The sequence below is a fragment of the Chiloscyllium plagiosum genome, chromosome 21 (assembly GCF_004010195.1).
Source record: "Chiloscyllium plagiosum isolate BGI_BamShark_2017 chromosome 21, ASM401019v2, whole genome shotgun sequence".
NCBI classification, from domain to species: Eukaryota; Metazoa; Chordata; class Chondrichthyes; order Orectolobiformes; family Hemiscylliidae; genus Chiloscyllium; species Chiloscyllium plagiosum.
In genome coordinates, this window is record NC_057730.1 from 34,419,766 (window position 1) to 34,433,069 (window position 13,304).

General features: G+C 41.5%; 1 protein-coding gene across 10 annotated transcripts in view; it reads right to left on the reverse strand.

Moving 5' to 3' along the window:
• Positions 1–16: 16 nt before the first annotated feature.
• Positions 17–13,304, reverse strand: part of mlst8 (MTOR associated protein, LST8 homolog (S. cerevisiae)) — an 86,360-nt gene continuing 73,072 nt past the window's right edge. For all 10 annotated transcript variants that reach the window (XM_043711755.1, XM_043711757.1, XM_043711759.1 and 7 more), the window contains 5 exons: positions 9,083–9,158; positions 6,614–6,766; positions 5,799–5,923; positions 3,319–3,482; positions 17–921 (listed from right to left, as the gene is read on the reverse strand). In XM_043711755.1, the coding sequence (XP_043567690.1) occupies positions 803–921; positions 3,319–3,482; positions 5,799–5,923; positions 6,614–6,766; positions 9,083–9,158 (637 nt within the window). In that variant the 3' untranslated portion in view covers positions 17–802. The remainder of the gene's footprint in view (positions 922–3,318; positions 3,483–5,798; positions 5,924–6,613; positions 6,767–9,082; positions 9,159–13,304) is intronic.

The following is a 13,304-nucleotide window of genomic DNA, read 5'->3' on the forward strand; positions in this document are numbered from 1 at the left end:
GGAAAGCAGCATCCAGTCAGGTGTAGAAATAATTTTTATTTGTCTATAATTTTAATGATCTTACTCAGCATCAGGTTAATGTTTAGGGCATTCAATGATTGCACTGTAAACTCATTGGCCTATATTGTCTCAGTGCACAAAATGTTCAATGATTATGCTACTGGCACCAGGTATGCCCACTTCCTGCAAATCAAACAGCTTCCATTCAGGCTCCCACAACAAGTAGGAGTAAAAGCAAACCTGTTCATGCTGGAGTTCTAGAATTTTTGATCAGCTTCTATCAGAACTACTACACAGAAGGAAGTAACAACAGAGAACTTATGCTTTAACATTGCACAAGATATCCTTAATTTGTACCTTCAAAAATACTCACACTGTTGTCACCAATAATAGACTTGTACTTACCAATACTTCCAGTATTAGAAAGTTCACAATATACATCTGACTGTCTAGGTTTGGAAGAATAGTATCTAGAATTGTGCTGCTGGACACTTCTTCACCATTCAGGTAGATACTGTGTGAAGGGTTCACTCATCCGTCGCTAACTTTATTGAAACCTTGGTGTCAGAACTGATGCTTCTTGGGCTATTAATAACTGCCTCACAGGTCATGTGATGGTGAGCCTGCCAAAGATGCAACCACAAATGTTCCAGCATTCAGCAACTTAGACTGATCTCACAGAGACTTCCAATGAAAAACTTCAACTGGGAGTTCATTTAAAAAATAGCTTGGAATGGAAAAGGGAATGGGGCAAAGACAGGGATGGAGGTGAGCTGGGAAATAAGCTTTTTTTTGGAAATCTTCAGCCCAGAACGCTGTCATTAAAGGCCAGGCACACGACTGCCTTCTGATGGCCACTGTACTCTCGTTTAATTTCACCTGTCTCCACACACCACAGGCGCGCAAGGTTATCTGAAGAGGCTGTGAGCGAGAAAAATAACATTATTCTTCAGTACGCATAGAATGCTCATCGGCCATCAATTTAGTCTTCTGGATTAAAACATTATAACATACTCTATAAAGGTCTTGAGCTCACTGCTGGATAAAGTCAGTTACCTAAATGGATTTATGCAGAAGTGGGTACGGTAGATAGAACATAGAACAATACAGCACAGAACAGGCCTTTCAGTCCTCAATGTTGAGCTGACCTGTGAACTATTCTCAGCTTGTCCCCCTACACTATCCCAAAATCATCCATGTGCTGATCCAAGGACTGTTTAAATCTCCCTAATGTGGCTGAGTTAACTACATTGGCAGGCAGGGCATTCCATGCCCTTACCATTGTCTGAGTAAATAACCTGCCTCTGACATCTGTCTTAAATCTATCACCCCTCAATTTGTAGTTATGCCCCCTCGTACAAGCTGACGTCATCATCCTAGGAAAAAGACTTTCACTGTCTACCCTCTGATCATCTTGTATGTCTCTATCAAATCCCCTCTTAGCCTTCATCTTTCCAATGAGAATAGACTCAAGTCTCTCAGCCTTTCCTCGTAAGACCTTCCTTTCAGACCAGGCAACATCCTGGTAAATCTCCTCTGCACCTTTTCAAATGCTTCCACATCCTTCCCAAAATATGGCGACCAGAACTGTATGGTGCGGCCACACCAGCGTTTTGTTCCGTTGCAGCATGATATTGCGGCTCTGGACCTCAATCCCTCTACGAATGAGACCCAACACACCATACGCCTTCTTAACAGCACTATCCACCTGGGTGGCAACTTTCAGGGATCTATGCACATGGACTCCAAGATCCCTCTGCACGTCCACACTTCCAACAATCTTTCCATTGACCCAGTACTCTGCCTTCCTGTTATTCTTCCCAAAGTGCATCACCTCACATTTAGCTACATTGAACTCCATTTGCCACCTCTCAGCCCAATTCTGCAGTTTATCCAAGTCCCCCTGCAACCTATAACTTTCTTCCAAACTGTTGACTACTCCACCAACTTTAGTGTCATCTGCAAATTTACTAATCCATCCACCTATGCCTGCGTCTCAGTCATTTATAAAAATGACAAACAGCAGTGGTCCCAAAACAGATCCTTGTGGCACACCCACTAGTAACTGGACTCCAGGCTGAATATTTTCCATCAACCACCACTCGCTGCCTTCTTTCAGGAAGCCAATTTCTTATCCAAACTGTTAAATCACCCTGATCCCATGCCTCTGCATTTTCTCCAACAGCCTACCATGTGGAACCTTATCAAAGGCTTTACTGAAGTCTATGTATACCACGTCTACTGCCCTACCCTCATCTACATTCTTGGTCACCTTCTCAAAAAACTCAACGAAGTTTGTAAGACACGACCTGCCCTTGACAAGACCATGTTGACTATCAGAAATCAAATCAGATGCTGGAGATCAGAGTCAAGATTAGAGTGGTGCTGGAAAAGCACAGCAGGTCAGGCAGCATCTGAGGAGCAGGAAAATTGACAGTCTGGGCAAAACCCGATGAAGGGCTTTTGCCTGAATCGTCGATTTTCCTGCTTCTCGGATGCTGTCTGACCTGCTGTGCTTTTCCAGCACCACTTTTACCTAAATGGTTTTGCCAAGTCAGTGTACTTTTAAAAGATATGATTTGCATTTACACAGCATCTTTCACAATCTCAAACAGGTTTCAATATGTTTTAAAGCCAATCAAGTATTTTGAAGTGTAATAATTATTTATCCAAATAAATACAGCAGTCAACTTTTTGACAGGGGTGGTCTCACAAACAGCAATGTCATACATGACTAGTCTATCTATTTCAGCAATGTTGTTTAAGAGACAAATACTCAGCTGTACTGTGGAAGAACATCCCTGCTAGTTCTCAAAGTTTACTCCAGAATCCTTTGTGCCCAGGTGAGGTCAGCTGGGGCTTCATCTTAATGTCTCACCTGAAAGTCAACAACTCTAACAGTGTGGTCATCTGTCAGTACTAATCTGGTGCGTCACCTTAGATTATGTGTTCAAGTCTTGGAGCAGGACTTGACTTTACAACCTTCCAATTCAAGGCTATTGAGCAAAGCTTGGTTTGAAAAACAGAGTATGTTTAGGTCTTTAAGGCACAAATAGAGTTTTATTTCAAACTCCTCGAAACTGCTCTGCTATCTGACACTTCCACAATACTAATCTGTAAGATCTCATTTTGACATCATAATTAAGAGCAATGAATCAAGATTTTTTTTAAAGAGGTCCAAATCACAAATGTTTCCATGAAATCAATTTTAAGTTGGAGTGAATCATTCATTTTCACAAACCTGATGATAATACCAGAACAGTTCTAGGCAGAGCTAAAAATGGAACCATTTCCTTCCTTGTATGGTACTCTTCTTACCTGTGACAATATATTGTGAATCCCCAGAGAATGCACAGTCCCACATCCAGCCTCGTGATGTCTCTCCTGGATTGTTGCTCTTGATGCTAAGCTCTGTCATCAGCGAAAAATTTGAAGTCCTCCATATTTTACAGGTCTGGTCAGCTGAGCATGTAGCAAGAAGTCTAACAGGAAATAGTAACTGGACTTGTAATGGGATCATAATATAGTAAACAAGAATACATATTAACAGGATGATTTCAAGCAGGCTTATTATAAAACACATTATTAACAGTGTGATTAAAGTGGAATCAACTTATAATATGCAACAATAGAGAGTACGAGAGGGTTTGTTCTAAAATACTCAAAGCTTTGTTAGCCTGAGCCTTCTCTGTGGCAGCTTATCTGACATAGTCAGGTGGTTTTAATATCAATGATGTATCGCCAGAAAGGACAGCACAAGTCATTTGGTTCTGATTAGTTCTTCCTTCAATTGCTTGTGCTTGTCCAGATATCTGAACGCAGGCTGTAAGAAGGTCAGGAGCTGAGTGGCACTGGCAGCACCCAAACTGGGCATCATTGAGCAGGTTACTGCTGAGCAGATACTACTTGACAGCACTGTTGACGATCTCTTCCATCAGTTTACTGATGAACAAAAGGAGACTGATGGGGCAACAATTGGTTGAACTAGATTTGTCCTGTTTTTTGGGTATAAGGCATACCTGGGAAACTTTCCACATTAGTGGGTAGATATCAATGTTGGAACTGTACTGGAATAGCTTGACGAGGGGCATGTCAAGTTCTACAGCATAAGTCTTCTGTACTATTCCTGGAATGTTGTCAGGACCTATAACCTTTGTATTACCCAGTACCTCCAAATGTTTCTTGATATCAGATGGATTGATGCAAATTGGCTGAGGACAGACATCTCTAATACTGGAGAGACCTGTACCTTGCAGGACTATGCAGATGGAGAAGCAATATGGAACTGTCTGGATTTCTCCACAGAGAGCCAGTGATGAAGCTGAATGGCTTCCTTAGGTGCCATAAATGAACTCTGCTAACTTTTCTGATAGTATTGACTAAGGGAGTAAACCACCTCCTCCAAAGAAGGAGGAGTGAACATCAGTGTGACCACAGAGAAGCACCACTGACTTCCCGATATAAAGTGTGATGGAAGGAAGGAAGCATCAATGTCGTTGAGTACTTGAAGTAGTGAAACAAGGCAAGTACCGGTAACAAATACCGTAGGAGAGTGTCTACTGATTCAGTACAAAGTTTGGGGCAGAATTATTTCATCATGTCAGATGTTGTGAAACTTGAAACGGTTCAGAAAAGATTTACAAGGATGTTGCCAGGGTTGGAGGATTTGAGCTATAGGAAGAGGCTGAACAGGCTGGGGCTGTTTTCCCTGGAGCTACAATTGCAACATTTAAGAGGCATTTGGATGGGTATATGAATGGGAAGGGTTTGGAGGGATATGGGCCGGGTGCTGGCAGGTGGGACTAGATTGGGTTAGGATGTCTGGTCGGCGTGGACAGGTTGGACCGAAGGGTCTGTTTCCATGCTGTACATCTCTTTGATTCTATGACTCTATGTCCAGTCTTTTACTAGACTTTATATTAAGTAAAATAGAGGGATGAAGAAAATTGCAAACTTTTCAGACATTTATTACTTGAAACAGTTAATCTGAAGTGTGTTGTTGGCCTATTTGGGTACAACTTACACATGCATCGATTTATTATTCCTACTGCACACTTTCAAAGAGAGTAGGGTCATTGATGGTCGCCTATGGGCAGCACGGTGGCTCAGTGGTTAACACTGCTGCCTCACATCAGGGACCCAGGTTCGATTCCCACCTTGGGTAACTGTCTGTGTGAAGTTTGCACATTCTCCCCTTGTCTGCATGGGTTTCCTCCAGGTGCTCCGGTTTCCTCCACAGTCCAAAAAGATGTGCAGGTCAGGTGAATCGGCCATGTTAAATTGCCCATAGTGTTAGGTGCACTTGGGGTAGGGGATTGGGTCTGGGTGGGTTACTCTTCAGAGGGTCGGTGTGGACCTGTTGGGCCAAAGGGCCTGTTTCCATAGCGTAATGAATCTAATCTAAACTATACTTGCTTGCAGATTAATCTAAAAACATACATAAAGCTGCAACAGACCCAGGGGACCATACGGCTGCGTTCTTATTAGAGAGATACGACTGGTGGTGATTTAATTTGAGGGTCACCGTTCCTCAGGTGAGGAGCAAGGTCAAGAAGGTGGGACTTTCATGGGGACCTTAGCTGGTATGGGAATTAAACCCATGTTGTTAGCATCATTCTGCATCACAAACCAGCCATCCAGCCAAGTAATGCAGTCAGTCATGTTTTGGGTCTCAGGAAACAAAGTACTTTGCAGTAGGAATAAGATGAACTATCGTCCCCAATACATTTCAGACCCACTTATGACACTGAGCAGAGTTTGACAGCAGGTTAGGAAAACACAGAAACAGAAGGACCTACGTGGAATCAGGGCTGAATTTGCAGCGGAGAGCATATCGTTTGTGAGCTGGGATCTTGGTCTTGGGAATGAGCTGAGTGACATCATCACCAATTCCACCTGTCAGGTTCCACACATAACAATTACCCTGGAGATAAAGAAAAAACAGAAATCAATTCATCTGTTAAGCTTTTATGGATAGTATTGACCTAGGGAGGAAACCAACCTCTCCAAAGAGAATAAGATTAGCAGAAGCACAAGGAGGCCGAACATCAATGTGACGAACAAAAAAAAATACTATTGACTTCCACCATAAAGTTTTATAGATAAGGTAGAAGAGCTCAGTGCCACTGTGTACTGAAATTGTAGTGAAACAAGTGTGAAGCAGGAAAAAACACCAGGTCGACAATTGGTTGCATAACACCCCATCATTCATCTATGATTTTCTAATTTATAGATAAGATGAATAGCAAGGGTCTTTTCCTAGCATGGGGGCAGTTCAAAACTAGGGGACATATTTTTAAGGTGTGAGGAGCAAAATTTAAAAAGGACTCTAGGGGTAATGGTTGTACACAGAGAGCAATTCATACATGGAATGAACTGCCAGAGGAAGTAGTGGATGCAAGTAGAGTTACAATATTTAAGATACATTTTGATAAGTACAGGAATTGGAAAGGTTTGAAGGGGATTAGTCCTACTTGCCTGCATTTGGCCCAAGTTTGGTTTGGGAACATGGTCAACTGAAGGGTCTGTTCCCATGCTGTATGACTCTTATAACTCTATGCCTCAATCTGGTTTTGACACAAATGAAGATATGTTCTACTCATGGTTTACTTACTGAACTATTGATAGCTGCCATGTAACTCGCATCTGGATCGATGTGTACTGCATTGACTGAAACATCTGGCTCTGGAATCAGCTGCTCGTTGTGGTCAGTTTTCAGATCCCAGATGTGAATGGCACCACTCTGATCACCAACTATCAGTTCTGCCTGTAAAACAATGGTGGCAACATCCCATGAACATTATCCATATGGTCCAGAGTCCAAAACAGAGTTTTATGTTCTACAATAGGGGTAAGATGGTGAGCAAATAAAGACACCAGGAGCTGATGCTATTAACATTCTTGAATAGAACAACTTTTGCTATGACACTCAGACATTCGTAGGAATTAAACATTTCACTTATAAGCAATTCAGTGGTTGTTCTCCTTAAAGCAGAGAAATATAATGAGAGGTATTCAAAATTCTGAGGCCATTTTGATAGATTAGATAAGAAAATACAGATTTAAACATCTTTGGCAAAAGTATCAGGGAAGATGAGGGGACAGCACATTATGGTGATTTGGAATGCACGTCCATAAAGATGGAGGAAGCAGATTCAATAATATTTTTCAAAAAGGAATTAGATTTATATTTCCCCAGGAAAATTTAGCACAGCTTTATGGATGGAGTGGAGCGGGGTGGAGAGCTCTTTCAAAGAGCTAGCACAGGAGAATGGCTTCCCATTGTAATGAGAGAGTTTATCACTAATCCAATCTCTAAACGAATATTCTACTTATTCTATATCCCATTATATGAAGATATAGTTAGTAACTGAAGCATACATCAGCATTGAAATTCAGACCTTCAGTTGCCCTGCTACACCCTAACTATTACTATCCAGCCATCATATGCTTTTTCACATTGTTATCTTCTTCAACCTGTTACAAAACCTGAACTTATCTGATTTCTGGCAAAGACTTTATTTCTCAGCAGGCCCTGAAGTCCGAGCACATACTCGGAAGAGTAATGCGGCAGGATACATTTGCTTTCTGTCTTTCCGTTTTACATTTAAAGGGCTTGACCATCAGGGTGTCAGAAGTGCACCTATAGGATTGCAGAGGACGCAGAACTGGGCATGAGATATGGACTGGTGCAAATCCATGGCACAAAACCCAGGACAATGATAAAGAGCAAATGAACAGCAACTGGGAGAATGAGACCTATCCTGAAAAGTTGTCTTTTAACAGATTCTAAGCAGTTAGGGTTCAGAGAAGTCAAGGGAGCCAGAAGATGCAGTTAAGTGTTGGGGTAAGGCTCAGGAAAAGTGCAGGAGTCACAGGAGCTTGAAAGAACCCCGAAGGTCACTACCTTGTTTTGAGAAGCTGTGACAGGTGTGATGGAAGCCCATGAGCAGTATTTGTTCGCAACAGCTGAGAAAGACTGGAGCTCAGAGAAACCCAGGGACAGTGCTCGCTTCCAGAAACTAGCAGCCAGTGAAAAAGTTAAAATTGTATCTTTATGTAGGTGCTGGAATGCAGTCTCAAGAATCCAGGGGAGACAATGTCAGAAGAGGAGTTTAAGGTGCCAGGATGTGAACAATCATCGAGGCTGCCCATAAAGAAATTACTTCAGAGGGAATTCGAGGCTGAGTTTTTGGAAGTGAAGAACTAGAATCCTTTATAAAGAGAGGTACGGTGACATTGACATTTGGGAGGATTTCAGAGAAGATAGGGATGTCTCTTGAAAAGTTTGTATCTTGACGTGCTCTATGGGGTAATTCAACCATGGTTTGTCTAAAATCCATAATTATCTTTTTATTTCTGAACGATTTGAGAATATAAATTGCATATTTAAAAATCAAGTGTTCCACCATTCTAGTTTTGTATAGTAAAGTTCATTTCATTTATTCAAAATCATTGAAACTGGTGGCTTTATTTTCTTCAGAAGTACTTGGAAATCACTTTTCATCTACTTCAAAAAAACCTTATTCTTTTCTAGCCAACTTGTAACATAAATTTGGTGGTCTTGTCAGAGGTCATAACAATCTCCGTCCTTTTGTTTCATTTGCTCAAATTTAAAGACTGACTTCAATTTAGGTTGTATATATTGGTCATTTTTGCTGATTTGAAATAGTTATTACTTTCTTCAACACATGTACAATGTCCAGCACTAAAAAAACTTTGCTCTAACATTATAATTATCACCAGGGCATTGAATCATATCTAAATTCTTGATTTTCATAAGATAAACTTTCAATGCTTAGGCTGAATTTGTAGGTCAGGAGCTACTGAAACAAAACAGTTTAAGTCAGGCTGGATCAGACCAACGATCCAATCAGTACCAACAAATTATTAAAGAGACTTTGCAGAGGACAGCAGCGCCACACACTGGCAGGAAATGTTTACTGTGGCAAAATTGAAAGATAAGATTTCCAGCTTTAACGATTTGCATGTCTCCATTGGAAACAACACAAATTTAGCTTCTCAGGGTGAGGTGACAGGCAAAGCCTGTTTGCAGTTTTGGGCATGCAATGTTTCCCCTTACCTGATTGGGATGCAGGCAGACACAATTAATAGGAGCATTGACCTGGAAGATTCTCTGACACTGCAGGTTACGTGACCTGTTGAGGGGGAAAGATTTCAATCCAAGTTTGAGATGAAAAACAACTTGTACTTATCTAGCATCTTTAATATAACTTCCTAAGGCACTGTGAAGCAGCATTATAAAACAAAACAAAGTTATTTGCATAGCCCAGAGCATCACAGAAGCCAACCTCCCATCCATGGACTCTATTTACACTTGCCATTGCTATGGAAAGGGTGCCAACATTATCAAAGACCCCTCCCACCCCGGTCATGCTCCCCTACAACCTCTTCCATTGGGCAGAGGATACAGAAGCTTGAAAACACACACACACACACCCCAACAGGTTCAAGAACAGCTTCTTCCCTCCCATTATTAGGCTGATTAACTCACTAACTTAAAAGTTTAACTGAAGAGGTAGGTTTTAAAAAGTGGACCTTAAAGGAGCAAAGGGAGGCTAAGATGTTTAGAGAGGGACCTCAAACCTTAGGGCTCGGACAACTAAAGGGATATCCATCAATGGTGAGGTGATTTTTTTTATTTATGCATTCAGAAACATGGTGGTCTTTGGCTAGACCTGTATTTATTGCCTGTCCCTAATTGCCCTTGAACTACACAAGAAGATTAGAATTACAGAAATGCAGAAACATTGGTATACTGTGGACCTGGAGAAAGTTGCATAAATAAGCAATGCAAAGACTATGAAAGATTGCATGAACTTGAAAAATCATGGTAAATAAATCTGAAGATTCATAATAGAAATAAAAATAGATTCAATGGTTTGACTCATGCACACCCTCCACCCCATCAGGATTTCTCTCAGGTAATTGGCTAGGCTGAGCCACACATCACTAGTGAGCAAGTGCTGGAGACAGGGACAGTAGTGGCAAGGCAAATCTCTGTCAGAGGTGTGGGACACTTTAAGCTCTGAGAGAGAGGCTAAATGTTGGCTTGGAATAGAGAGTACATGACCAGCATGATTACGTGACCAAGATGGTGCCAGAAAATGGTGACCCTGTACATCTTTTCACTGTACTTACACATTTGTATATGTGACAATAAAATCTAATTCTCACTCTAAATGACAGGAGTAGCAAATGAGCAGCAAGTGCCAGTGAAATGGAAAGATTATTGACTATAGAAATGCTTCAAACTGGGCTAGGCGAAAGAAGAGACCAGTGGGAACAGCTGACAAGCCAGGTGTCTACATAGCCTTAGCTGCAAAACACCTAACTGGACATCACTGGTAACTAGGTATGCAGCTGCAGGCAGCCTGGCAAAATCAGACTTCTCTTCCTCTTGGTGCTAATCCTCTTCATCTAAAGATAAGCGTGATCATCACATTTGTCTCCTGCAGCTCCAATCCTTTCTGCTCTGCCATGTTTTTCAAAGTATATTAGTTCACTATAATTTGATACATATTGTGCATACTGAAAGGTGGTTACTATCTGTCCAGGTAACTCAATCACACTTCAACAGCCTAAATGTTTACACAATAACCATCCTTGTTCATGTGGCTTCTGTTATATCTTTCCTGTACACTAATGCACAATTAGACCCCCTCACAGGCATCATTAGCAATATCTGCAGAGGTTATTCCTTGTCTCAAATGAGCCTTCTGTTAAGTCGTTTTGGAGTTTGGAAGATCCTTGAGGGACCTAACTGATGCAGAATGAAATGTACCATGGCATGCTTCGTAAATATTTTACACAGATATGCACCCAACCTGATCCATTCCCTTATTCCTCCACACTTCCCCTGGCTAATGCACCCAACATTACGGGGTAATTTAGCATGGTCAATCCACCTGACCTGCACATCTTTGGATTGTGGAGGAAACCGGAGCACCCAGAGGAAACTCATGCAGACATGGGGAGAATGTGCAAACTCTACACAGACACTTGCCCGAGCCTGGAATCGAATCAGGGTCCTTGGTGCTGTGAGGCTGCAATGCTAACCATTGAGCCACCGTGGCACCCCCTTCTTTACTCCTAAATGCTCCTAGTTTCCTTGAAGATGCCTGGGTTGCCTGATGGGTGCAATCTGACTTTCTAGACTTGTAGGAATCCAGTCACTGCATCTAACACAAGGGCCCTCTCATTACAACTGGCTTTCTAAGTTGCAAAAATGGTTGAAAGTGGCAGCCTTTGCAAACATGACAGGAGCCTGGAAGATAAACTGTTGTAGTACAAATTGTGAAATTCTTCAATGTTACCAGCTGATGGCTGGAAGAAGTTGAAGTCAAAGAAATCTGGCACCTTGACCACAACTAGAAGTATATGCCTACATGACTCAGTGGACAGTAAATCTTCCAGAACATTGCAGATGTGTGCAACAATCATAATCTTCATATGGATTTGCAACATGCACAGCAAATCCTCTTTTAAACAGGCTGCCTCAACTTCTAGGAGGGCAAGGGCATGGAAAAACCACTACAGGGCCGCTTCTAAGTGGTCTACCATTCTGATATCGTTATTCCTTCACTATCACTGCATCAAAAACCAAGGACTCCCTTCCTAATGGCACTGTGGGTTATTGACATCAAATTGATTGCAGAGGTACAAGGAGGAGGCACGGTGTCTCAGTGGTTAGCACTGCTGCCTCACAGTGCCAGAGACCCAGGTTCAATTCCTACTTCGGGCAAATGTCTGTGTGGAGTTTGCACATTCTCCCTGTGGGTTTTCTCCGGGTGCTCTGGTTTCTTCCCACAGTCCAAAGATGTGCAGATTAGGTGAATTGGCCATGCTAAATTGCCCGTAGTGTTAGGTAGATTAGTCAGGGTGAATGTAGGGGATTAGGTCTGGGTTGGTTGCTCTTCAGAAGGTCAGTGTGGACTTGTTGGGCCGAAGGGCCTGTTTCCACACTGTAGAGAACCTAATCGAAAAATCTAGTGAATCTAATCTAATCGAGGCAGTTCAGCACCTGCTGGGTAACAAATGCTGGCCTTGTCAGTAACACCTGCATCTCATGAAAGAATAAAAGCAAATTCTGCCAAGAAATTCTTGCTTCTAGAGGATAATAGTTACGTTGTGTCCTGAAAGTTACAGCATACCCCATCAGGGAATTGTGTCCTGTGGACTGGAGCACTGGGGTCATCCTGCCCTGTAAAATGTCAGGTTGCTGAGACAAAGACAGCTGCCATTTCTGGTGTTGCTCCTCCTGATTATTAACTGGGATATTCTCTATATCTGTATCAGTCAAATTTCACTTGCCATTCAATCAAGTACTCTCTTCTTATTCAGCATAAGTGTTGGTTTTCCCCTTAAAATAGTATTCTTACAAATTAACCTGACAAGTGCAAGAAGAAAAGCTTCAACAAAATAAGTTTTTTTTCAGCAAGTTCGGTACTGCCAAATCTCGAAAAGCAGCCGCTGTTTTGGTTCAATACATAAAAGATTTCCAACTGTTAATTTTCCAGGTTCATCACTCTACATTGTGCTTCTAACCTTGTGGACCCTGACAAGTTTCACACAACCCAAGAAACCTAGTTAAAGTCAGGAGAAAAGTAAATCTTCAGATAACTGCCTTTCTCTATATCTAAATTACAGATTTACCTCAAATTTCACACCAGTTAAATACAGAAGTGGGTAAGTTCATGTCGTCCCTGGAAATTTCTTCTTCTTAAACACCTTCCCAGAATACATATACACCTGTATCCCCTTACAGGTTAAAATTCAATCCAATGTCACCAAGATCGTGTACTATTTGCCAGGGCATTGTAAGAGATTTAAAATAAATAATGAATTCATGAGGATGAAACAGGTCAATCGACTTATGATGTGACTTATGGAAATAGTAGTGTGAGTTATAGCCACAAACCCATATCTTACTGATTGTAAGAATAAGGCACTCCTTCTGCCTTATCCAAACAGTTTGGACAGGTGATATACTCCACTTTTCTAGACCTGCGGCAGAATTCAAATATTTCAGTATTTAGAAAAAGCTCCAATCCAGGCCCTTGAAATGATCATTGGTTCTGTGGAACTGTTATGGTCATGATAGGACAGTAAATTCACATGTTTGCTCCTTCACAATCTACAGACCCAGAAATTAACACTGTCTTAAATTAATAGTTATGGCTTATATTTTAAGTTTAAATCAAGAAACAGATCTCTAAAAGCATATAATCAGGAAAGAACCCACTCTACTCACTACTGCAGATTCACTGTAGGCCACATTTAAA